General features: G+C 43.4%; 2 protein-coding genes across 4 annotated transcripts; one reads left to right on the top strand and one right to left on the bottom strand.

Annotated features, from left to right (window-relative positions):
- Positions 1-70: 70 nt before the first annotated feature.
- On the bottom strand, positions 71-21310 carry LOC133400183 (natterin-3-like). Of its 3 annotated transcripts, XM_061672589.1 has the most exons (5): positions 20991-21310; positions 15821-15964; positions 3822-3929; positions 2044-2154; positions 71-1334 (listed from the first exon to the last, which is right to left on the bottom strand). In XM_061672589.1, exons 3-5 carry the CDS (start codon positions 3910-3912, stop codon positions 256-258), a joined length of 1281 nt encoding a protein of 426 aa, XP_061528573.1. In that variant the 5' UTR covers positions 3913-3929; positions 15821-15964; positions 20991-21310; the 3' UTR covers positions 71-255. The 3 variants fall into 3 exon arrangements, with proteins under 3 accessions (XP_061528573.1, XP_061528575.1, XP_061528574.1); XM_061672591.1 differs by lacking the exon at positions 15821-15964; XM_061672590.1 differs by lacking the exon at positions 20991-21310 and having other exon boundaries at positions 15821-15978.
- On the top strand, positions 14398-24906 carry LOC133400238 (protein FAM163B). Its single transcript, XM_061672689.1, has 3 exons — positions 14398-14611; positions 18237-18352; positions 24463-24906. Exons 2-3 carry the CDS (start codon positions 18260-18262, stop codon positions 24904-24906), a joined length of 537 nt encoding a protein of 178 aa, XP_061528673.1. The 5' UTR covers positions 14398-14611; positions 18237-18259.
- Positions 24907-27483: the final 2577 nt, after the last annotated feature.

Below are 27483 nucleotides of genomic sequence, written 5' to 3'. Positions count from 1 at the left end.
ATTGATAAATGGATGGATAGATGAATGAAAAAAGCATGATGCTTGGGTGAGTGTAATGATAGATCGATGGTGTATGAAAGAATGGTTGGATAAATGGAGGATGTGAAATTGAAAGTGTCTCTGTGCATACCCTGGTAATTGATTGTCAGGGGTGCACTGGGTGAATGGATGGATGTGTTCATTACTTTAATAAAAGCTGAAGCAGGTTCATGGTGTACATTATTTTTATTGCAGTTTCACACACAGCCGAACACCTTAACAAGGCTTAACATCAGGGAGAAGTTCACAGCGTTCCATGTCAGCTTGGACCTCCGATATCTGGACGGCCCTGAAGGTCCCAGTGATGGTGGTCCACGTGGTCTCCCCATTACGGTAGGTGCGCTTGAGGCGCGCAGTGAACGGGATGTCCAATCCGTACTTCTTCCCTAGCATTTCGATCGTGCATGAGTGGCTGACGGGCACCACGGTTTCCAGCGTCAGAGCGTGGATGGTGGTTTCGGTATAGGTGCTCTCTTTGGTCAATTTATAGGTGAAGGCGGAATTGAAGGAAATCTGCCCTTTGAGTATAAAGGGGATTTTGGTCACGATGGTGGTGCCGACTCCCACTGTGACTGAGAAGTTGATCTCCCATTTGCTGGATGACACGACGGTCTTGGAGAGGGTGGTCATGTGGTTGAGGGTCTGGCACTCGTAGTTGAATATTGTGCCCTTGTTCAACACCTCAGGGGGATACTTTAAGGGGGTGACGCCCGCTGTTTGGTACATGACGTCCATCAAGTGCTCTCTCACGATGTCTTTGTATGTCTCCAGGACCTGGTAAGTACCGTACGAATAACAGCTTCCGCCCCAGGGAAGGTGGAACTTCTTGTCGCGAACCTTCACTTCCCCCAATCCGTACTCATTCTTCCCAACGTAAATGTCTTCGTTGGCACAGGTCCTAATAGAATTGGCTGTGACTGAACCGTCGGAGCCCTCTTTCCACTCCAGAATCTCAAAGCTGTCTTTGTTGACCAGCAGATAAAACTGCGTAGAGGTGTACCCCGCCCCGTCCAAGGTGTAGGAGCAGGCAGGGTTGCTGCTAGTGGAGTCGTAGTAGCCCGATTGGCAGCTCACCTTACAGATGTAGTCCACGCGTTGGGAATATGAGTTGTAGATTGACACGGCCCCATCCGGGAGGTAGCCGTTCCACCACTTCCAGTCCAGGTTGGTTTCTTCAAAATCCATGGATCTGGCTTCTTGCGCGCTTCTCAAGAAACCCGTTGACCCCCTCAGAGCCCTTTTGATGGGTGGTTGTTCCGGGCGTATGTTTTCCAGAGCGGGACTGAGAGCAGGTTCTGTGTAAAGGATTGAAAACAATCACAGCACCAACGACACATCGGAGACTCGTTTCCCAGGAGTCTAAAATCGTTCTAATAGTGCATCGTAGTCATTCTACTAGTGTACCCGAGTCTTTCTACTAGTGCACACTAGTCTTACTACAACCCCTATTCCAATGAAGTTGGGACGTTGTGTTAAACATAAAACAAAACATAAACGTTAAACACATCTTTGTAGTGTATTCAATGAGATATAGGTTGAACATGATTTGGAAATCATTGTATTCTGTTTTTATTTATGTTTAACAACGTCCCAACTTCATTGGAATTGGGGTTGTAGTAGTGGTTCTACTAGTGCATCTTAACTGTTCTACCAGTGCGCCCTAAACGTTCTACTAGAGTGTCCTTGTTGTTCTGAGCAAGTCAAGTAGAGTCCCATTAAATTTCAAACAATTCTAGTCAAGTCATTACTTGGGTTAACCAAGTCATTATTCAAGTCATACAATTTTGCTCAGTCACAACATATAATCCCACAGTAGCAGAAAACAAAACAAATGTAAGGTGGTGTGCTACCAAGAAATTGAAGATTTTCATGTGCAAACAGCCAGGACTTTGTCAAGTCATGTAGTTCCAAAGTCAAACTGAGTCTTTCATAAGATGTTGCCAAGAAAGTCCCAAGTCTTAAAATTTGTGATGCAAGGCTGACTCGAGTCAAGTCATGTGATACCTCTAGCGGTCGGTGTGAACTTGCGAGTGTCACCAAGCCCTGACAACGTTTCATCCAGCCACCAGGAAAACCTGGAAAGGGTGCCCATGGTATACTTCGCCAAACTTGAACCTTGGAATCATACACACACACACACACACACACAAGAGTCACCAATCACCGTCGACTCAATTTGAAGGCATTTTGTGACGTTGTGACATTTAAAGCAGGCGTTCTCAAACGTTTTGGGGTCCAGGGACCCTTTACAGGGCAGGGATTTAGCCAAGGACCCTCTCATAATCCTAACACCAATTAAACATAACTATCTTGTGATAACCCTAAATCTACAAAGGCCATAGTTTTAGATTTGTAAAATCAACCGATTGGGGACTTCATGTTTATTTTAGTATCATTTTCAATAAATAAATTCAACAATTATTGAATAAAATAAATTAATAAACATTAAATCCATCCATCCATCCATCTTCTTTACCGCTTATCCTCACTAGGGTCACGGGCTGCTGGAGCCTACCCCAGCTATCCTCGGGCGGGAGGTGGGGTACACCCTGAACCGGCCGCCAGCCATCGCAAGGCACGGGCAATTTAGAGTCGTCAATCAACCTACCATGCATGTTTTCGGGATGTGGGAGGAAACCGGAGCGCCCGGAGAAAACCCACGCAGGCACGGGGAGAACATGCAAACTCCACACAGGCGGGACCGGGATTTGAAACCCTGACCCCAGAACTGTGAGGCAGATGTGCTAACCAGTCGTCCACTGTGCTGCCCAAATGTATACAGTGTATATGAATCTGAAAAAGTGCTGCTTACAGAATGATGACGTACTCATGTGCGCTGCCACATCAATATCATATCTTCTGGGTCATGGACAGGACGTGGATGTGTGCATGTGTTCAGTCAGTGCAACTCCACTCACTATTTACTTTTTCTTGTATCTCTCCGCTGGCTGCGGAGACATCTCTGTGACGTCTCCTGGAGACTAGCCAGGTGGCCAAGGAGTTGCGGTGAAATTGAACATGTTCGACTTCATTGGAGAGCTTTTGGCAACTCCTCTAACTGCTCACTATAGAGAAAAATCTTGATGTAGCTTAATGTCACTAAAATGTATATGGACATCTCTACCTATGCCCACTTCAACCTCTGAAAAATATTGTGGACATCAACGAGTTTTCCTCATTAGAGGACTGCTACAATCTCCAGACTTGAAGCACAACAACGGCCTGTGAAAAAACAACACCGGGTGGACTATATACCAACTATTAACCAGCGGCTTGAGTCATCCAATGCAGCCTACACGGTAAGACTATTATTTTTAACAGTACTATTAAAATGTTATACTCACTGTATCATTGAGCACTGATTTGAGTCCATCACCGTCTTTTGTTCTTTGCGAATATGAGAACTCAAATAGAAATGCATGGTGAGGAAGCGACACGGACGTCAGTTCATGCACACAGAGCAGAAAATTTCTTTGAAAAACTATAAATATGGATAATACTTAACGTTTTGAGCATTGAATAGCACCAAATCAATGGGGTTTGTTATACATAGAAGGTTTTGCTGATGTTTGGGGTCGATTTTAGGGCTGTGTTTTATACTCAAGATCGCATTATACGTGAGAAATTACGGAAATACTATTTCTTTATTATTTACAATGAGTAAAAATGGATGGATGAATAATGTTCAGACCTTTACAGGGCAGGGATTCCCGGGGACCCCAGATTGAGAACTACTGGTTTAAGGGGTCATTCTGCCAGGATTGTGTTCCACGTGACCAGACCTGATCTTGGCTGGTGATCGCTGTAGTCCGGTCTGGCGCAGATCAGGTGCACCAGAGCCAACAGCAAAAGAGGAACCCACCCCTTGGTCATTTTGTTTCGGTCCGACACTGGATGAGAAAGCATCAAAATGATATCAAGGAACAACACAGGTGAAGGATGACGCGATGGACCTCAAATGACGTTGAGGAACAAAAACAAAACAAGTGAAAGATGATGAGAAGGGCTTTAAATGAAGCCGAGGAAAAAAACTAAATAAGTGAAGGAGGATGAGAAAGGCATCAAACAACACCGAGGAAAAACACAAATTAAGGATGATGCGATGGGCATCAAAGAACAAAAAACAAATGACGGATAACAAGAAGGGCATCAAATGACGTTGAGGAACAAAAACAACACAAAGACGATGGGGAGACACACTCACCTGAGTCCAAGCGTTCCTATTATTGGGAATGGGCATCAGGCACAAATATGTGCTGAGCTACGTCTGCACTTTGACTCGCAGCCGTCCTCCATATAAAACATTGACCAGCGCAAACAAATCCTTAATCCGGACAATACCAAAACTTTTTCCCTCTCCACTGTGGACAGTAACTCTTTAGTTTTAAACTAAACAATATGACAACAAAATGGGACTCAAACGCAACACTTCACTTTTGGCGTTTTGTCCCGTCACCATAAAGATGTTTTATAGGAGATGTATGTAAGAAGTTGTCACTACCATATGAAAGGTCCCGTATGAGACGTCCCGAACGAGACGTCCCTAATAAGACTTCGTAACAAACTGTGCTGTATGTGACGTCAGTAACGATATTCTCCTAAGAAGATGTCCTGTATGAGACGTCTCTAATAAGGTATGAAAGACCCCTCAAAAGAGATGCCCTCTATGAAACGTCTCAAAAGACGTCTGCAATGACGTGTCACTAAGAAGTCTAGTCTAGTGTGAGATTTTGTATTACGAAATGTCCCATATGATATGTCCTACATAAGGTGTCCCTAAAAAGATGTCCCATATGAGACGTCCATAATGAGATGTGCCAAACAAGATCCATCCATCCATCCATTTTCTACCGCTTATCAGAGGTCGGGTCGCGGGGCAGTAGCTTTAGCAGGGACGCCCAGACTTCCCTCTCCCCAGCCACTTCATCCAGCTCTTCCGGGGGGATCCCGAGGCGTTCCCAGGCCAGCCGAAGGACATAGTCTCTCCAGCGTGTCATGGGTCGTCCCCGTGGTCTCCTCCCGGTGGGACGTGGCGGGAACACCTCACCAGGGAGGTGTCCGGGAGGCATCCGAATCAGATGCCCCAGCCATCTCATCTGGCTCCACTCGATGTGAAGGAGCAGCGGCTCTACTCTGAGATCGTCCCGGATGACCGAGCTTCTCACCCTCTCTCTAAGGGGGACCCCGGACACCCTGCGGAGGAAACTCATTTCGGCCGCCTGTATACTGGATCTTGTTCTTTCGGTCACGACCCACAGCTCGTGACCATAAGTGAGGGTAGAAACGTAGATCGACCGGTAAATCGAGAGCTTCGCCTTTCGGCTTAGCTCCTTCTTTACCACAACGGATCGATACAAAGTCCGCATCACTGCAGACGCTGCACCGATCCGTCTGTCGATCTCCCGTTCCGTTCTTCCCTCACTCGTGAACAAGACCCCAAGATACTTGAACTCCTCCACTTGGGGCAGGATCTCATCCCCTGACCCGGAGAGGCCACGCCACCCTTTTCCGACTGAGGAACATGGTTTCAGATTTGGAGGTACTGATTCTCATCCCAGCCGCTTCACACTCGGCTGCGAACTGCTCCAGTGAGAGTTGGAGCTCACGGCTTGATGAAGCCAACAGAACCACATCAGCAGCAAAAAGCAGAGATGCAATACTGAGGCCACCAAACCGGACCCCCTCTACGCCTTGGCTGCGCCTAGAAATTCTGTCCATAAAAGTTATGAACAGAATCGGTGACAAAGGGCAGCCTTGGCGGAGTCCAACCCTCACCGGAAACGAGTCCGACTTACTGCCGGATATGCGGACCAAACTCTGACTCCGGTCGTACAGGGACCGAACAGCCCGTATCGGGGGGTTCGGTACCCCATACTCCCGAAGCACCCCCCACAGGACCCCCCGAGGGACACAGTCGAACGCCTTCTCCAAGTCTACAAAACACATGTAGACTGGTTGGGCGAACTCCCATGCACCCTCGAGGACCTGCCGAGGGTGTAGACCTGGTCCACTGTTCCACGGCCAGGACGAAAAACTCCTGAATCTGCTCCTCCTGAATCTGAGATTCGACTTCCCGACAGACCCTCCTCTCCAGCACCCCTGAATAGACCTTACCAGGGAGGCTGAGGAGTGTGATCCCCCTGTAGTTGGAACACACCCTCCGGTCCCAATCTTAAAAAGGGGGACCACCACCCCAGTCTGCCAATCCAGAGGCACTGTCCCCGATGTCCTCACCGTGAGCAACTCCAGAGTGGAAGAGAGTCCAACCCCTCTCGAGAGGACTGGTACCAGAGCCCAAACTGTGCGTGGAGGCGAGTCCGACTATATCAAGTTGGAACTTCTCGACCTCACACACCAGCTCGGGCTCCTTCCCTGCCAGAGAGGTGACATTCCACATCCCTAGAGCCAGCTTCTGTAGCCGGGGATCGGATCCCCGCCCCAAAACAAGATGTCCCCAATTAAATGTCCCGGTATGAAATGTCATGCTGTCCCCAATGAGACGTCCCTAACGATATGTTACAAATTAAATATCGCATAGGAGACATCCCATATGAGACTTCCTGTCAAGGTTTCCAGTACGAGATGCCTCATACAAGACGTCCCATACGAGATGTCCAGTATGAGTTATGCCGTGTATGTATAAGACGTCCCTAATGATAAGTCCCATATGATATGAGACTTTGTCATTCAGATGTTCCGTACGGGATGTCCCTAACGATTTCTAATCATATGTCTGATACATCCCTAAGAAGAGGACAATATGTTCAGCAGTATTGCCACAGTTACCTTGAAAAAGTAACTTTGTTACTTTACTGATTACTTGATTTTCGAAAGTAACTAAGTTAGAAACAAGTAACTTTTTAGTTACTTTCAGCAGCTGTCAAGTGGCAGGAATAGCACTTATCCACAGTAGAAAAAAAAGCCTTAGCTTACCCGTACCCATTACTTGGTAATGTACGCCACACAAGTTACAGAATGATGTCATCAACATGAAAACAATAAAAATAATAATACAAAATGTGTAGTTGAAGCCACATTAAACTGAGCAACTTAGAGCAGACTTGACATGCCAAATAGCCACCTAAATATAAACAAGCACACCATTCCCAGTACACTTCTTGAAAGACTCTTAACTGATAGATCGATAGATAGACAGACAGACAGAAAACACAGACTGTAGCAACCCTGCCGATTGTGTGTGGGTCCATGAAGGCGACTGTGTGTGTGTGCGCGCGCATAGTGTACAATGATCCTTAGTATTGTCCTCCTTAGAGAAACTCAAAGTAGTGATTGTATTTCCAGTTGAAGTATGTCAATCCCTCGTTAGCGTCCATTGTGTTTGCGCCGCTGACTGGCTGCTTGGGTACACGTGATTTGACTATCTGCGGCAAACGCGCTACACGTCACGTGACGTCACTGCCCCAGACGGCTCCGTTGATCAATATTTTACCTTTTTTCGATATTGTACTTAGTCATTGTGTGCATTTTAGTTCTGGATAGTTAACAATATAGTGTTTATGACTGTTTTATTAGCCATTAGTAAAACAAAGGCTGAAAATTGGTCTTCACTTATGACATGCACCGTGACTGTTATTAATGATAAAGGTCTGTTGCCTGACGATAAATAGGATAGTGTGCAAAAGCATGTTAAGCTCTGGTTCTGGTGAACAGACAAGTAACTATTAGCAGCTAAATCAAAGTAACTGTAATCTGACGACTCTAATATAAAAAGTAACGCACTAGATTACTTATGATGTCACCGGAGGACCAGATTTTGGGAGCGACATCACTGATGTTCAGTATGGTACATCCCATACACACTGGAGATGCCGCGGCATTCATGTTGTGTCAAACGGTGTGAGGATCACGTGACTGTCAGGTCGCATTCCAAGACGGCAGTGAATCATCTTCTTGATATTCCGAAGGCGAGTGGAGCGCAGGAAGAAGAAGCTGGCGGCCTCTGTATAAAAAATGCACAAGCGCATTTGGTTGCACACACTGATCTTCACGTCACCTGTCATCACACGGCAGCGCATCCCGCTTGTTCCCACTAGCGGAAGTAGCTCGCCTGGCGGTATCACTGCTAACGCTCAAGAAAACTGGAAATGACTACTTTCCACTTTAAAGCATTTCAGGAGGAGGCAAAGTGGAACTTCTGAAGATGGCTTTATGAGATGTCTCATCTGAGATGTCCTGCGTGAGACGCTGTGTATGAGAGCTTCCGTGTAAAACGAATGAGACGTTCCCAAACAAGTTATTTCAAATGAGACGTGCATAAAGAAAATAAAGATGTGCCTGATGAAATGTCCCATACGAGACAGACATAAGAAGAGGTCCCTATGAGACATCTCTTGCGAGATGTACTTTTTCAGATGAGCTTTTTCTTTGGCTTTTACCATCTTTGTTGTGTCACAATTAACACTCCATTGTCAACATACGCAAAAGTAGCGACACTTGAGTGTCTCTCTAGTCCTTGCATGCCTTTGGCCTCTATGGCAGCAGGGTGGGTGGTGCCGGCCCCTCCTTGTCTGACCCACCTGCCAGCCTCCCTTCTGTGGAGTTACAAATGCTTGGGCTGCCACCACCCACACGCTTATGTACACTAACAGCCGAAGCTGAATATTCATGAGGCACAATTAGCATGCAATGTCCAGTATGAGATTATCAGGCGATGACCTGAAAAAGATGTCCCGTAGGAGACGTTCCCCTTGAGACAGCCATATAAGATGACCATTATGAGATGTCTCGTATGAAATGGACATAAGGAGATGTCCTGAACAAGATGTCCAGTATGACACGTGCCTAAATAAGACTCCTAGTATCAGATATCCTTATTGAAACATGCATAAGGAGATGTCCCATATGAGACATCCCAAACGGGTTGTCCAGAACAAGATGTCCCGTATGAAATGTTAATAATGAGATGTTCCGTATGAGACATGGCATAGCAGTTCTTGGTAAAGAGACATCATCATGAAGTGTCCCATATGAGACTTCCTAACGAGATGTCCCGTGTGAGATGTATGTAAGGAGTCCTGAACAAGATGTCCTCTATGAGATATCCCTAAGAAAGTGTCTCTACAGAGATGTCACGTACAAGATGTCCCATTTTTGACATGGCTTAACGACGTCTCATACAAGACGTCCCGCATGAGATGTGCCAAATGAGATGTCCTGTCTGAGATGTCGCAAAGATGTCCCGTACATGATGTCCTGTATGAGACTTCCTAACGAGATGTTCCTAATGAGACATACCATGATAAAATGTCCTATACAAGATATTCTTTATGACATATCCCTAACGAGGTATGCCGCATAAGATGTACGATATTTGACGTCGCTAACGACATGTCCCATACAAGATGTCCTGTATGAGATCTTCAACATGAGAGCTCCTGTCCGAGATGTCCCTAAGATGTCCCATACGAGATGACCTGGATGAGACCTCCTAACGAGATGTCCCTAAAGCTACATCTTGTAAGGAGATGTCCTTAACAAAATGCGCCGTATGACTCATCCGTAATGAGATCTCTTGTATGAGATATCCTCCATGAGACGGACATAAGGACATCTGACGATGTATGAGACATCTGACATGTCCGATTTAAGGATGTCTGGCGTGTCCCGTACAGTATGTGAGAAATCTAACAAAATGTCTTTAAAATAAGTCCCGTATGAGAGGTCTGTAACACGATGCCCCAGATGCAAAGTACATAAGATCTAATATGATCTGATGGATGGATGGCCATCCCTTAACAAGATGTCCCATACAAGACTTCTCATACCAGGCATTGCAAAGAGATGTCCCATATGAGACATCCCCAAGAAGATTTCCCATCCAAGCTGTCCCGTATGAGCGGTGCCTCACGTCATGTTCCGTACATCCCAAGCGACATGCAAACAGCCGCCGCTGAATATTCATGAGGTACAATTAGCATGACTGAAAACAAAAGGCACCGCTAAACTTTAAAAAAAAAATATTATTTTTTTAGCTGGGATGACTTGGCAGGTCTTTGGACTTTGGCGTTGGTCGGTGTTGGTGTGGGTAGAGGCTGCAACGGGAAGATGACAGTGAGAGACGGCGAGCTTTCAAGCCCCTCCCCACATAAAAGCCTCCTCATGTGGCGACGCTCCTCTCCCGTGCGCTTCAGTGGAGATGAGCCGGAATATTCTGCTTGGAGAGAAAAAAAAAAAAAAGAAGCTTTTTCCCAAAAGTGGGGTCAGAGTGTTGGAGAGCCTTTAAATGGAGATGTTTCCATTATTCAAGAGATTCACGAGATGCTTGCCCGTGCTCCCTGGCATAAAGCCTCGCGTTGGCTTCAGCTTGCCTTTGTCAGGGAGTCACCATCACAGTCTCTCTGGGGGAATCATCATCATTATCATGTTATTCGCCTTTCTTTTCATGCCGTCCTGGTGCTTACAAATAAAATGTACTATCATCATAACTGTTGTTGTTGATGTGTTAACAAGAAAACACAATCAGCATGTCTCCAGTTCTAGAACCTTCTGTATGTTCAGCGTTAGCACAATGAGTGTCATTAGCTCTAGAATCCGATAAGAGTTCACAAGAACAAACTACAACCCAAAACTAGGATAACATTAGCACATCAGCCGGATCCACTCTAGATCAAAGTCCCACCAACCACTAGATAGTATCGAGAACTTCGAGTGAAGTGAGCTGCAGAACCTGCCATGTGGATAGAATTAAAACCCAAACTAGAACCCACCATTAGATGAGCTTTAGTGGGGCTAACTCTAGAACATAGTCTCACCAAGCAGATAATCTCGAATGAAGTAAAACGCAGAACCAGAGTCATTAGCTCTTGGACCTTCAGTGTGGTTATAATTAGAACCCAGAGTGTCACTGGCACTGGAATGCAAAGTAAGGTCAAAAACTGAACAACTTTGTAGAATCTCCTTAGCTTTGGTTTGATTTGCGGGTTCTGTTGTGTTCAAGTGTATGGAAAATTGTGTCTTTATGCTGACGTTCCGGGCAGAAAGGTTTCTATCAGTCTGCGTGTTTGTGTGTGTGTATCTGTGTGTGTGTGTGTCTGTGTGTTTGTGTATCCTAGTGAAGCTTCAAGTGGAGCAGAAGAAATTGGAGTCGACAAAGATACTCGTCGACAACAAGATGAACAAACATTCTCTCGGCATGTTCCTCCCGCTTGTTGAGCCGAACACGACGCATTCTCGTACGACAAGCTCGCAACTCGTCAGTCACAATTGTGTGTTCACGGACCCACTTGGCTAGTGTACTGCTTTTCTTTAGTCATCACTGAGAAACTACCATGCTTTAGAATCAGAACGTGGCAACTGTAGAAGATAATTTCACCATCTTCAGAAAATAGACTGAAGTTAACTGCAGAACCACTGTCTCCAGCTCTAGAACCTTCAATGTGGTCAGCTCTTGAAAGCCAAAGGTTCCACACCTTCAGAGCGCAATAACAGGACAGATTTAGAACCACAGTGGAATCACCCGTTAATCACAGCTTCAGAACCTTCAGTGGGATTAGAGTCACTGGCTCTAGAAATTATTATATTTACAAAACAGAGTGAGGTTACTACAAAACAGAGTGAGGTTCACCAGAACAGTGGTTCTCAATTGTTGTCACCCAAGGACCCGCACAGAATAAACTAGTGGCTAGCGAATGAGGAGGTAACATTTATTGTCGCTTTCCTAGTATGATCTGTGTCGGAATTTGGTACGCCTCTGTACTGTAGCGGAGAAATCAGAATTGGAATACATGTATGAAAAAAATAAAAATAATTACTTGCTGTCTGCGACCCACTTTTTGGTCCCAGCCCACCAGTTGAGAATCACTGCTCTAGAACACATTGTGAACAGTAAAAGCTCAAAAGAAATGACCACTAAATCATCGAGTTTGGGTGTGAGTGAGCTCTATAACCTATGTAACTAGCTCCAGAACACAACATAAAATATCCCATCTCTACTACTTGTCTCAACTGTCTCAAGCTCTTGAACCTTCAATGGCATCGGATTTATAGCCCAGAGTATAAGTAGCTCTAGAACACAAAATTGAGTCAGCTTTAGAAGTCTACTCGAGCCTCAGCAACTCAATTATCGAAAGTGAGGTTATCTTAAAATCCAGAGCGTCACTAGCTGTAGCGCTTTTAGTATGATCAGTGTGTCATAGGGTGTAGAACCCCAAATGTAGTCGGAAGCTTTAGAACTAGAGCTGACTTAATTCAAGTACATAATTTCACCAGCTAGAGGACCTAGATTGAGGTCATCTGCAGAACCGGAGCATAGCCAGGTCTAGAATTATCCCTATGTCCTTATTTAGCTGCATATCCAGAGAGTCTCCAAACCTATAACCTTCAGTTACTGGTTACGGTTGGAACCTTCAGTGTGATGTTGATGATGCGTGGACCTGCCTGGACATGGGAGGTTTTTAATGATTCGGCATTTTCTCATTCATCTGAGAAGACGACGGACATTGCGTCGATGTCGTTGTGATACTGCTGAGCGTTGTGTCTGTGTGTGTGGGTGCGTGCGTCGATGTGTGCGTCGAGGTAAAAGGAGTAAGAGTAAGGGCTCATGCATATTACACACTCTTGTCTGCACAAGACACTGAAATCTCAGCCCGCTTCCACCTCTGAATTATTCACCACCTGAAACATTTTCTTCTTCTTGTTCTGCCTTTTTTTCTTTAGATACAGTATATTAGTGAGATATTAGCAAGATATTAGTGAATATCAGTGAAATTAGTGAGTGAGCGCTCCATATGATATCAGTGATTAAATAGTGTGATATTAGCAATTTATTAGTGAGATGGTAATGGGATAACCTTTGATATACAGTATTAGTGTGATATTAATATATATAATAGGGCTGGGCGATCTGGCAAAAAAAATATTTTTTTTTAAATAATTTTTTTTTTTCATATCGTCAAATCTCGATTACTCTCGATTTTTTGCAATTTTTAAAAACATTTTAAAATAGTTTTAAAGCATCTGTGCTGAAAACTAAGGAAGCTAGAGAGTAGTTCAACATTTTATTAACGTCTTCAGTTAACAACACTCACCCTAGCCAACATTTGAAACACTGACCCCCAACATAATATAGGCATACTGAGCAAATAAGGCAAATCAAATAAACAGATACAAATATACGAATTTTTTTTAATCAGTGCAACAAAACGTAGAAAATTATAACAACAGTGCAATAGTTTGAAGTCCTTATCTTTTTGGAGATACAAGATACAAAATAAACAAACTGCCCCCTCTGGGATAATGAAGACATCTTGGATTGTAAACATCATTCTCTAGTTAGGTTGCTCTTGTTATTGTTGAGGCCATTATTGCTACTTTCAAATGTGCCTCATCTGTAATAACAATACAGATTAACATTTTTTTCCATTTTACAAACCTCCTGAATAATGATTGAGGCTGTACTGACTGCGCTCGCATTTTTATGCTTTCCAGATAATCACTTGCGTAGTGAAATTTCTTCAAAATGTATAAAAACACGTTTGCCCGTTTTTGAGGGCACCGACATTCCTTGCACATCAGCTAGCGAATAGCATTGTTCCATGTCGCTTTGGAGACACAGCCACGCAACAGACGTTGGAGACCCGCAGCACGAGATATTAGCAAGATATTAGTGTGATATGATGTGTGATGTAATGAGATATCATTGAGATACTGTTAAGATTTTGGGATATTTTAGTGAGGTGTCATGAGAATATATATTAGTGGGATATCAGTGTTTTTTATTGTAACGAGATAGCAGTGCGATAGTGGTAACCACTATTCTGAACATTTTGGTGAAATATTAGTGAGATTTAATGAACTACTAATGAGATATTAGTGGGACATCAGTGAGATAAGAGTGGGATATTACCAAGGTGTTAGTGCGATTATCCGTGTGATATTGTTAGGATTTTTAGGGTATATTAGTGATGTCATGAGATGGTAATGAGATATCCATGAGCTGGTAATGATGTATTAATTACATATTAGTGGGATATCAATTAGATAATAGTGAGACATTACCAAGATGTTAGTGCGGTGGTAATGGGATGTTAATGAGATATTAGTGAAAACCTCTGAAGATTTAAGTGGGACATTGTTAAGATTATTAATGAGATGATAGTGAGATTTTAATGAGATTTGTCTAGTGTCAACTTTGAACTTCTTTGGTGACTTTGGCTTATCAAACTAGATCAAGGTTAGGATGAGGATGAAGGTCCGCGTTCCTCTCGCTGCAGGTGCGCGCCAACGCTCAACTGTGATGTGACGCGCACACACACGCGCTGCGCCGCCTGGACGCTGAGCGCGCCGCCGCAGCAGCAGAGCGGAGCAGAGTGGCTGCGCGCGGTGTCACTGGAGGCTCTTTTCTCACTGCAGGAGGTTCTCATTCCGACTGGACTGCCTTCCAGTGTACGTGGAGAATGTTCTCAAAGGGAATCAAACAAGTTTGGTGACTTTTTTGTTTTTGTTTTGGCTGTGCACATGTATGTTTTCTTTTCTTTGACGCACTCAATCACTTTTCCCACTCTTGGCACGTGTGCGTGTTCGTTTGCAAGCGGGACCAGCAATAAAGTGATGGGTAAGATCAGCATGTCAATGTTCGTGTACGTGTGTGCTGCTTGAATGTGATGCAACAATCAACAATACCTTTAAGTGATGTCACACTTTAGAGGTGCTTCATTGGTTGTCTGTGACACACTTGGCATGATTAAACGAAAAAAGCAGGGCCATGTAAGTAGGATGAATAGATGGAAGGGAATAATGGATTCATGCGTGGTAAGATGGAGATGGATGGATGAAAGGATGGAAATAAGGTGAAGATGTATAATGGATGGATGGATGGCAAGATGAAGATGAAGCTGGATGGATGATTAGTGGATGGTAAAATGACAATAGATGATTTAAGATGAAGATTATGGATGGAGGGTCAAATGAAAATGGAGGGATGGTAAAACAAAGCTACCGCGTTAACAGAGCTGCCAACCTAAAGAAATGGGATATAAGAGAGAATTCGACATTTCTGAGGTATTAGTGACATAATGATGTATTTTGTGAGATATTACTGAAATAGTTCTGCTTCAGTTATCCGCAACTCAAATGAGGACAAGCGATACAAGCAATGGATGGATTGGAAAAAGATTTATAATAATATTTTAGGGAGATAAAATATAGATATGAATAAGAAATGTGCAGTGTATTTGAAGCAGTGTGTTTGCCTTAATAAGGTAAAAGTGCTACTTTTTGTATTAAAGAGGCGCTGCATAAACATTCAACTAATGAAGCGCATGTTGTCGTCGCTAACAGCACACATTAGCACACGGCATGACGTCACCTCGTGCCACCTTCCCAAATTCATTCCGAGGACCTGAAAAGATGATCGTGATGCCACCTTTCTTTACCCTTTGTTGAAATACATAAGGAGGTCAAGGAGAGATGAAAAGGTGCTGCTTCCTTTCAAATACAGAAAAGGTCAACACTGTTTCAAATGAATTTGTGTACCGTTAATGTAAGTCTCTTGCTTGCGGACCTTACCTGTAAAATATTTGCTTAAAAATGAAATGAAAGAAGTATCTTTTAAAGTAATTCACAGATTCTACCCATGGAAAGTGTTTCTACAACGATTAAAAAAATACAGTGGAACCTCGATTTAACGGACTAAGAGGGGTGGGTGGTCAGACGTTAAATCGAAGCACTTTTTTTGTGGCTTAAAAACACCCAGTACAGTGGAAAATAAATATAAAAAAAGCTTGAAAATGTTTGAAAAGTTTTAAAGTTTATCCAAACTTACCTCACTGGTGCTTGGGGTGGGTGATAATGGCACGAGGTGGTCGGAGAAAGTTGTGGGGACGAGTCGAGGGTCGCTTTCATGCGCCACGAAGTTAGCCCGCTTCCTTTTTTCACCTCCATTACGATTGGATGCCATAGAGAAGGGCTTGACAAAAGACAACAGGATACTGTACCTAAATCAGTATAGAATGTTCAACAGATGAGACACAATGAGCGTTCGAACAGTCATAGATATATTTAGGAAGATGCGAAACGCCCCTTTTGAGCTGCGTCCCTACAGCGACACTAAGCTAATCGCCATGCAATTCCTGTGATGGGAACGTTACCCCTGCCAACATGGCCGCCACATATGTCCATGGACTGCCTTTGCTAGGCCCGACGCCACTGCTAACATGGCCGCCACGTAGTTAGCCGGACCTAGTGTTCATATCTATGACAACAGCAGCAGAACCCGGAAATACGAGTACCAGCGTCTGCCTTTGATTGCGCCACAGCACCAGTAAACAATAGCGGCCATCTCTGGAACTAACAGACTGTATCAAAGGGGTATTTTGAGTTTCAACTAGAAACATTTTCTGTCCTTTAAATCATAAGTCCGTTAAATCGGGGTCCGTTAAATCTAGGTTACACTGTGTACAGATACTAAAATGATGTCAAACAATATATGAGGACCATTGAAACTTTGGATCGATGTGCTCTTTATAAAATATTTTTGCAAAACGATCATCTGCCTTTTTGCCACTGATTCTATGTCACCCTGGTGATTGTGTTTGTATGTTCTGTGTTTTCTGAATAAATATCATGGAAAAAAGTATTGAGCTTGCTTTTTTTGTTTTGTCTGTCGTTTTTCTCTCTTACTCGAAGTTTTATTCCTAGCATTTTATAATGCTTTGTTTACAGCAGTTTTTTCTGTATGATTAGAAATGTTAGTCTTACAATTATTGGGGCAAATTTAAAACCAAGACTATATTCTTGATGGATGTCTATTTATATCTACTGTTCTGTACTTTAAAAAAAGTTCATTAGTAATTATTTTTAAATAATCTAGTGTGAAACTCTCGAGTGTCTCTGCGTAGTCTGTAAACTTCATCGGTGGTCTGTTGCTTTAAATATTGCTGCCATACAAAATTTGGGGTAATATATCTCCTCTCCTTTTGTAAAGGTTGTTCAGTTTTCAGTTGTCCCAGTTTTCTTTTCTACTGTTTTATGCATAACATAGGTCAAAATGAGTCTATGACATGGTTTAGGTTCGACATCTAGGTTTGCGGCTTGAATGCAAATCTCAATAAACAGCAGAAGACTTGCAAAACGGGTGGATTTGAAATTGTTTACATTGTGATGTAGTTTTATACGTACGCAGTTTTATAGGTACTCAACCACTCAACACAGCTGAACGGTAACATGGCATTTCCGGGTTTTAAGTGAGCGACTCAGTCGCTGCCAAGATGTAAAAATACAGTCTATGAAGTATACATATGTTTTACAGCAATACTTAACTATATTTATAATTTCTGATGTAACAGTGGATGAAATAGCGAAGCTTGCGATCATTTTCCTCAGTGCTGATCATCGTGGCAGGCTCAATTCCAAAGAATGGGAGCGAATTACGAGCATAACCACAAAACATTCCCTTCTCTTTTCAATTTCATCCACATCCCTTTTCAAATCAAGTTCCCTATTAGTGGGCCAACAATCCAATGCTTGGTGAATTGTGCTTCACAATGATAATAATGGGGGACATGCATTCCCGCTGGCCGTGAGAGTCGTGGGGCGGAGGGGCTGGAATGGGGAGTGAAACCGGGGGGGGGGGGTAAAAAAAAAAAATCAAAGAAACCAGCCGGGGTGACTTGAGGCGCTAGCCGTAGCGGCTGACAGCACGCCTTCGTCGGACGCGAGCGCACCGATGATCCACAAACAAATGCACTTTCTGTGTGTTTAAATTACCTGCGATCAAACTTTTTCAAGGGACGCGAATCTGTCACGTCAAAGGACATAACGTCTGTATGAATGCTTGGCCGCTCTGAGTGTCGATCTAGACGCTAGCAGACGCAGTCATATGGACCAATCAGAGCCAAGCTGTGCTCCATATTTAAATTGGGGAAGATGAAAAATCCAATCAGAGCAAAGCTCATTTACATGTGGTGTAACAATGAGAAATTTGACCGTTTCACCTGCCAGGTGGAAAAGGCAGACTAGAATAGCTTGAAAAGAGACATTGTGGGCATTTCCAATCAAAAATATCCTCCAAACATGATAAAAGGACAGTATTCCGGGTCATCTTGCTCAATAAGATAGGAAAGGAAAGTTCCTGAGCAAAAACAAGAATCTGACGAGGCCCAATGACTACGAAATATCGTCGTCTTTCTCTTCTTCCGTATTGTACGAATGGTCACCCTCCTTTCTCTCGCCCCCTGCAGGCTGTTGATGGAGAGCATTTCGAATGTCAGCCGGGACAGTGGTCATCGCAGGTGGAATTTTGGCTGCCGTCATCTTACTCACCATTGTCGCTGTGCTGTGTTTATGTAGATTGCAGGTACAGTACGTCTGCTCGCTCGACCTACTGAATAACTCTGTGACAAACTGTAACACGATCTCACTTGTTGTAATTAACACAAAAAAAATTATTGTCAACACTAACAACTTGAAACAGAGTAACTGACGCTGCCATGCACTGTGTGTCACTGTCACACACGGTGACCTCTTGTAATTACACAGTAACAAATTCTAACATATTATGAAGCACTGTAATACATCGGGAAATACAGTAACTGGAAATGTAACACACTGTGACTCACAGTAATTAACACTGTAACACAGTTACAGTTATTCACAGGGCTTTAGTGAAGAACACACTGTGGATTATTGCAATGAATAGTCACCTACACAATAACAGAGTGTAACATGCTGACACTGTCACACGGTGTAAACCATTGTCACCTACAGTGCACTGTAACAGACTCTTAGACTTATAAGACATTATCATATAGGCTATAACACAACGTAATACACCCTCACCTACACTCACACAGTGTAACATGTTCAGTTATATAATAAGACACGGTCACCTACACAGTTACATTGTTACTGACGCTGTAACAAGTCTAACCCACTGTCACACACTGTAACACATTGTCACCTACACTGTAACACACTGTTACTGATACTGTAACATGGTGTGACACACCCTTTCCTAAACTGGAACACCGTGGAACAGACTGTCATTTACACTATTACACACTGTTACTGACAGTAACTCTAGTATGGTGTAACATATGGTTGAAAAGAAGATGTTTACATATACTATATAAAAACACACGGGCGGCACGGTGACAGACTGGTTAGCACGTCTGCCTCGCAGTTCTGAGGACCCGGTTTCAAATCTGGCCTCGCCTGTGTGGAGTTTGCATGTTCTCCCCGTTCTGATGTGTGTTTTCTCCGGGTGCTCCCGTTTCCTCCAACATCCCAAAGACATGCATGGTAGGTTAATTGAAAACTCTAAATTGCCCGTAGGCGTGAATGTGAGTGGGAATGGTTGTTTGTTTATATGTGCCCGGTGATTGGCTGGCAACCAGTCCAGGATCTACCCCACCTCTCACCAAGAGTCAGCTGGGATAGGCTCCAGCATGCCCGCGACCCGAGTGAGGAGAAGGAGTATGGAAAATGGATGGCTGGATATAAAAAGACACACATGGCTTTATTTTCTTGACTAGCACAAATTCAGCACTGTGCTTGGCGTAACTCTGTGAGGAGGCGGGCTAGACTTGGTTTTGGTGAATTTTTGTGGACCGGAGTACCGCGAGTGTATTTAAAAGTGGGACGTCTGCGCTGATCAGGGTGTGTTCACAGCTGACTTCATTCCTGTCTAATCGAAGAGAGTTCTTTCATTCCCTTTAAAAGTGGTGCCAATGTCTTGCATGAAGACTTCTCTTCATACGGAAGAGGATGCCGTGATCCGCAGAGGTGTCAAGAGTACTGATAGTCAGTACTTATGTTAAAGTACTGATACTTGTGGAAAAAACAACTCCGGTAAAAGTACAAAAGTACACACTTATAAATATACTTACGTAAAAAAAGTAAAAAGTAAATTGATATTTTACGGCTCAACAATAAAATACATAAAGGGAGATTTTTGTATTTCTCCAGACGATTGGCATGCTTTTTCTGGAGTCAACAATGGACAAAACAAAGGTAAAAACAGGTCAGCTTCAATGAAAAGGCAAGCATTTATTTGTACTGTTGAAATAATCATACACAAAATAAATAGTGAAAAATAAAAAAGCTAGATTCATTTCAAACATTTATTTGCCCACTGAAATAAATGTTTTAAATATTAGGTTAATGCTCAAACGTGACATCATTTACTGCAAGCGAGCCACACTTCAACAAGCTAGCTTTCCAAAAAACTGACGATGGACAGTCTGTGGCAGCGGCGTACAGTATGTGAGAAAATACGACCGTGTGACGATGCCCGCCATTTAAAGATACCCATTATATAGGAATTAAGGTGTATTTTAAAAAAAATAATAATAATTGAAAAAAACGGGCGGCACGGTGGACGACTGGTTACAGCGTCAGCCTCACAGTTCTGAGGACCCGGGTTCAATCCCCGGCCCCGCCTGTGTGGAGTTTGCATGTTCTCCCCGTGCCTGCGTGGGTTTTCTCCGGGCACTCCGGTTTCCTCCCACATACCAAAAACATGCATTAATTGGAGACTCTAACTTGCCCGTAGGCATGACTGTGAGTGCGAATGGGTGTTTGTTTCTATCTGCCCTGCGATTGGCTGGCAACCAGTTCAGGGTGTACCCCGCCTCCTGCCCAATGACAGCTGGGATAGGCTCCAGCACGCCCGCGACCCTAGTGAGGAGAAGCAGCTCAGAAAATGGATGGATGGATGAAAAAAAACGCCACAACTCGTCATGGGCACGGCAGTTCTTTTGAGTGTATTGAATCATTCGAATCAGGTCCTTAAAAAGATTCGTTCAAATGATTCGTTCACTGAATCGTTCCGTTCTTTTTCACAAAATCATTCAAGTGCTTACTCATTCAGTTAATGATCCACCCTTGAGGTTCACGTTCACTCAACACATTCACCGACTATGCGTTGTTGTCATGCATTGTAAGATAGGAAAGGCTAGATTATTAAAAACAAAAACGGCTAAATGATCACCTACCTATCGCTCTCTCTCAGCAAACTCTCGAACACCCAGCTTCGGTTGTGAGTCGTGAACATACGTTCAGCGAACTCAGCTCCCGACCATTCTTCCGCGTCTCCTGAGGTCCAGCTCGGCTCTCGCCAGCCGGCGTGACTTGTCTGCATTCCACTACGGTGGACAGCGTCGCTGACACCAGCACCTGCCAGCCGGGCTTCCTGCTCACTCACCTGACTGTTATTGTCATCTGATTAGTTGAAAAGCGCCTGAGTATCTTGAGAAGCGCTATATAAGTTTAATGTATTATTATTATTATTATTATTATTATTATTATTATTATTAAAGCTTTAATACTCGCCTTAGAGACCCAGAGGGAATGATATGTATGTGTCGGTAAAAACATTTATTATTAATTTACATTTATTTTAAATACGTGTGCTTGTTTTCATGTGCTTGACTGACTCAATATTAGCCGTTAGCTTGAAGAAACGGCAGCGAATGAAAGCTATCCCTGCGAGGACTGCGCTGCCTGACGCTGGGTGCTCATTGGTCATTCGCTGAAGTGAGCGACATGGCTGGCGAATCGCAAATCACATGGCAGTACGTTGAATGAAGTCCCGCCCCCGCCCGCACGCTGGCTGCTCATTGGTCATTCGCCAAAGATTCAGAAGTGAGTGACAGAACGCTTCAACAGTTCCGTTTCCGCTCCCAGCCGACTCGCTCGCCTCACGGCGGCTGGTGGCGGCCAAGCTAAAAGAACGAGTCCTTTCACAAACTGATTCAGTTCAGTTCCTTCACTAAAAAGATTTGTTCTACTGAACGAAACGTTCGCGAACTAAACAACAAAAGCCACCACTCGGCATGACAGCCAAGCTGTAATTAGAGGCTTGTGCATTGATAAAGACGGCAGGTCGCTAGCTGGAAGAACTAATGTTAAGTGCAGGACACATTGACCATCAACACTTCGAACGTATATCTAGTTAATATGCTTCAATTTGGCGCCGAGCAGCGGCACCTGGTATTCTCTTTTAACGGCTGGACGACGGATTGAAGCATTTCATGAATCATGCAATCAAGCATTTCATATGCATTTGCATATCTGTTGTTGACCATACTGGCCACTCATGCCAGAGTAGCATCTGCTCCATTAGCACACTGACTGAGGAGTATCTGCAACATTTGCACAATCAACATCGTCCCAGATGATCGCACTACTAGTCACTTTAAACCGCATACACTCCTTGTAGTCTCGGCGCCCGTTGCACAATTGTAACTATTGCAATGTTAGTCATTCGAACTGATCTAAGTGCTAGAAGACTGCATGTTTTTGCACAATTGTCAAAAAAAAAAAAAAAAAATGTATCAGCATTACCAGATAACTAGCAACCCTTTTTTGCTCAGTGAATGTTTTTTTGTCAATGTCTCAAAAGTGTTCTCTGTCAATTGACTGTCTGTTGTCGTACTAGAGCGGCTCCAACTACCGGAGACAAATTCCTTGTGTGTTTTTTGGACATACTTGGCAAATAAAGATGATTCTGATTCTGATGAAGCAGAGGGGAAAAAACAAACCACTTACACTTTTAAATGTAAAGAGTAGAAAATAAAGATATTTGTGTTAAAGTGTAAGGTGTAAAAGTTCAAAGTTGGCAGAAAAATAAATACTCAAGTAAAGTACAGATACCAGAAAAATCTACTTCAGTAAAGTTACCAAGTACGGTATTTGTACTTCATTACATCACACCTCTGGTGATCCGTGCATGACTGGGGCATTGTCACGGCTCTAGGCCCACGTGGCAGCAGGCAACGTGATTAAATACAGAACGAGCTGGTAATAACTATGGCCATCACAAAGCCCTGATCTCAATCCTATTGAAAATTTATGGGCAGACCTGAAAAAGGCATGTGCCAGCGAGGCGGCCTACGAACTTGCCTCACTTACACCAGTTCTGTCAGGACGAATGGGGCAAAATTTCTGCCAACTATTGTGAAAAGCTTGTGGAAGGATATCCAAAACGCTTGACCCAAGTCATACATTTTCAGGTGTGTGTGAGAGGTAATCCTCAATGATGCCCCTGCCGGGCCCTCGTAATATCAATAATAAAATGTATGTAATGCCTGGATCAGAGTTCAAGAAAAATTTGGTATTTCACAATTGCATGTTGTCAGACTTGCAGTATCTCGGTCAGACAGTGGCAACATGTATTCCGTACCGCCGTATCCCGTCTTTCACGATCACTGAGCTTTATCTTGTCAAATCAAACTCTGTCGGGGAGGCAAGACCAGAAAACGTGACACCTTTCACTGCAACTGAATATAATCATTACCATGGCGACAAGTTGTTGTCAAGCAATTGATCGCTGCGGCAATGTTGGGGGGGGGAAGAACAAAAAGAGAAAAAAAAACGTGCAGTCTCACCCTGTGCTTGGGAGATGACGTTATGGGCTATCCATTCAAGGATTGCTTGAGGTATGTTCACAAACTTTTAATACGATACGGTTTGCAAGTAAGACACAAAACGTTATGTAGCCTAGCAAGCTAGTGCTAATGTTTGTATGTAAACATGCCAGCGTTGTTGACAACGGCAAGCACGGGAGGTGACGCGCAATACGCAATCCTATTGGTTGACGTCAAGGTGCGCTGTTGGAGAGTTTTCGTTGTTATGTCACACTACGCGGAAGATATCCCAAAAAAATCCAACATGCTAGACTTTTCATTTTAGATAGATAGATAGATAGATCTATCTTAAAATAAATCTAGTGAAACTCGTGTCATAGATATGCACTCCAGACTACACACAGTCAGTCAAATATTTTATGACTTTTTAAATATAGGGACATCTCAATAAATTAGAATATAGTTGAAAGGTTTTTCTTTATTACTCATAGAGTGTTTAAACACTGAAGTACTTTTCAGAGGGCAAATTCCAGCCTAATTTCTACATTAAAAAATCACTTTATTTCTTGAATTCATTGACTATTTCATTTGACATTATATTTTAGTTTCTCAAAATGGGGATTTTTTTTTTATTTTCTGTGTGCTACAATCATCAAAAATAATACATATTTTAAATATGAAATACTTCACTCTGAGTGTGTGCAGTGTACCTCTATAATTTCACTTTTTGAATTGAACTCCCTAAAAACGATTGACACTATTCACGTGTGAGCATGATTGACATGAACTCGTGAATGCCAGTGATGTGTGCGAGAATGTGATTGACGTGCTTGTGTGAACGCATTTGAGTAGTGTAAATGAGAGCATTTGAGTATCAATGAGAGCATTTGAGTAGTGTGAAGGAGAGCAAGACTCGTGTGTATGAGAGCGTTTGAGTAGTCCTTTTGAGAGCCTTTCAGTAGTTTGTGTGTGTGTGAAAGCATTTGAATAGTACATATACGAGCTAATCCTGAATAATGTCCCTAACGGCCCCTCATATAATACCGCTGTAACACATTGTAACAGGCACTAAGCGAAGCCCACTCATCTCCCCTTTCAGTATTACTGCTGTAAGAGGGAGGAGTCCGTGAAAGGGGAGGAGGAGGAACCAGAGCTGTCCACCATGTCTCCTTCGCACCCCCTGGCTCTGTCAGCTCCCCCGACGCCGCCCACCCCGGAGCGTTACAGTGACCAACCAGAGACATACCCGCCTACCTTCCTGACCGAGGCCAACGGGCCCGCCAGCTTCACGCCGCCGCCGCCGCTGCGTCGGTGCCAGCGGGCGCACGGCTTCTGCCCGGCGTGCGCCCGCTGCACGCTGCCCTTCTACCTGCACCACCCGGAGCATCTCTGCAACGGAGGGCGACTGGGCGGTGGGTACCGCAGCGTCCACCAGGACCTGGATATGCCCGCTGACCTGGCCGGGTTCTACCGCAAGCTGGACCTCATCCGCTCCGTGGCCACACGAGAGGTGGTCACACGCAGCGTCAGCACCGACGTGTAGATGGCCCCGGAGGGAGGGCGGAGGGCCACAAACGCAATGGCGGGAGGGAGCGACACTGAGGGCTTTTCTATGAGGGCCCGGCGGGGGCATCATTGAGGATTACCTCTCACACACACCTGAAACTCTCTCATTCACAATACTGAAACAAGCTCACATGTACCACATACTGATTGATTTTTGATTTTTTTTTTGCTCACATTCAAAACTGAAAGGCTTTGATACAAAATACTGAAATGCTCTCACACACGACTGAAGTTTTTTCTTCACTCACACACACAACTGAAATGCTTTTATTCACACGAGTGAAACAGTCTCACACACACTGCTGAAATTTCTTCACTCACATTCACAACTGAGATGCTCTCACACCCACTCTTGCATTTTTTTGCTCGTACACAATTGAAATGCTCTCACACACTACTGAAAATGTAAACACTCGCATGCAAATTTGAAACCTTCTGACATACACTAGAATTTTTGTGCTCACACACATACACACACAAAAACTGAAACTCTCACACACTAGTGAAACGCTAACACTTCAAATTTTGCTTCACTCACATTCACAACTGAAACATTCTCACACACGACTGAATTTTTCTTTTGCTCACACACTACTGAGATGCTCTTACACACTAGTAATTTTTTCCGCTCACATGCACAACTGAAATGGTCTGATACAAAATATCCTCTACTACTGAAATATTCTTCACTTACATACACAACTGAAACATTGTCACACACGTCACTGATTTTTCCCCCCACTCGCACCCACAACTGAAACTCTCACCACACTACTGAAATGTTGTCATAAAAACGAGTGAAATTTCTTCACTCTCACACACAACTGAAACACCCTCATAACACTACTGAAATGTTCTTCACTCACACATGACTGTGATGTTCTTTCACAAATTTTCACTCACATGCACTATTGAAACGCTTTGTTGCGCAATTCTGAAACGCTCTTACACACACTACTGAAACTTTCTTCATTCGCATGCACAATTGAAATGTTGTCACACACAATTTTTTGCTCAAACGTAACTGAAACACACACGACTGAAACAATCCAACAAGCAGTACTGAAATCTATTCACTTGTTTCAGTTGAGTAACTGTAACGCTCTCAGACACACTATTGAAATACTCTCATATACGATACTGAGGTTCTTTCACGTTCTACTGAAAACTTTTCACTCATCTACACGACTGACACGCTTTGACACACAATACTGAAATGCTGTCACACACTACATAATTGTTTTTTCACTCATGCTGAAATGCTTTCATTCACACCAGTGAAACAGTCTCAAACTACTGAATATTATTTCGCTCGCACACAAATGAAACGCTCTCACACACGTCATGGGGAATTCAGCACACCTTCTGAAATGCACATTTCAGTAGAGCATATGAAAGTGTTTAGTTGTGAGTGTGAGAGCGTTTCTGAAGTATTTGTGCTAGTGTTTCAGTAGTATGTGAGAGCGTTTCAGCAGTGCTTGTGAGAGGTAATCCTGAATTACAGTATGTCCCTGATAGCCCCTCATACTTTTCCATGCTGCCATGCTGGATGTCTGTCGACTGCTGTCTGACTTGAAACAAACTCTCAATTCAACAAAACTTTGACATCGCAGCTTGTTACAAGGAGCTGAGCTCACTTTTTAACCCTCCTCTTATGACCCTTTCTTGGCAACAATGTTATGCATGACTAGGATTGGTCATCGTTTGAATTTGAGCGATTCCGGTCCCGATTCCGGTTCCTCGTTTCGATTCCGGTTCCAAACGATTCTCGAGTCCGATTCTTTTAGGGGGCTAGGTAAAAAAAAGTTTACATGGTTTGAATAAAGGGTGTCCAAATTATGAGCAGCCATTGTCTTAGCAGCCTGCAGCATAGACTAAAATGAACATTTGACTCAGCGGTCTTTCTAACCAGTATCAATATCAAACCTATGAACTAAAAGGCAATGTGTGTGGAACTAACCCAATTGACATAATATTCTTTAATTCATGTTTCAGCTAAAAGTTACATGTAGCATTGTTAAAATACTTATTTGGGACTGTTTTATCACGTCAAACGATTTATATGTGCAACTTTTAACTTGACTTCCTGTTTTAAGCCTGTAGCCTTTTATTTTGAAGCGTACGCAGCATTTTGGCACCAAAAGTAACTTCACACAACACCGGTGATTATTTATTTTATTTTATTTTATTTTAATGAATGGATCTAAATGCTATAAAACATTGTTTCCTGTCCCTACCAACCGATGAGGCACAAGGTTAGTGTTTGTGATACGTTTATGTGAATTTTTTCCCAATTCATTATGATGTAAAGTTGCTACGGTGATGTTTTAGCTCAATGTTAAGTTTTTTTTTTTTTTTTTTTTTTTTTGTCATCAGCTCTTACATTGGTTTGAAGACTAAAATAAACGCTAAAACCCATCAGTGCAGAAGTGCAACCAACCGTTTACCTTGTTAGCTGCCTTAATGTTAATGCATAGACGTATTTTATTGTTTCACTCACCAATTTGACTTCACTGAAGTTCTGCGCGGTGGAGGCTGAGGCTCGGTGTCAGGC

Source organism: Phycodurus eques, chromosome 3 (genome assembly GCF_024500275.1).
Source record: "Phycodurus eques isolate BA_2022a chromosome 3, UOR_Pequ_1.1, whole genome shotgun sequence".
NCBI lineage: Eukaryota > Metazoa > Chordata > Actinopteri > Syngnathiformes > Syngnathidae > Phycodurus > Phycodurus eques.
This window is presented reverse-complemented; position numbering and strand designations above follow the sequence as displayed.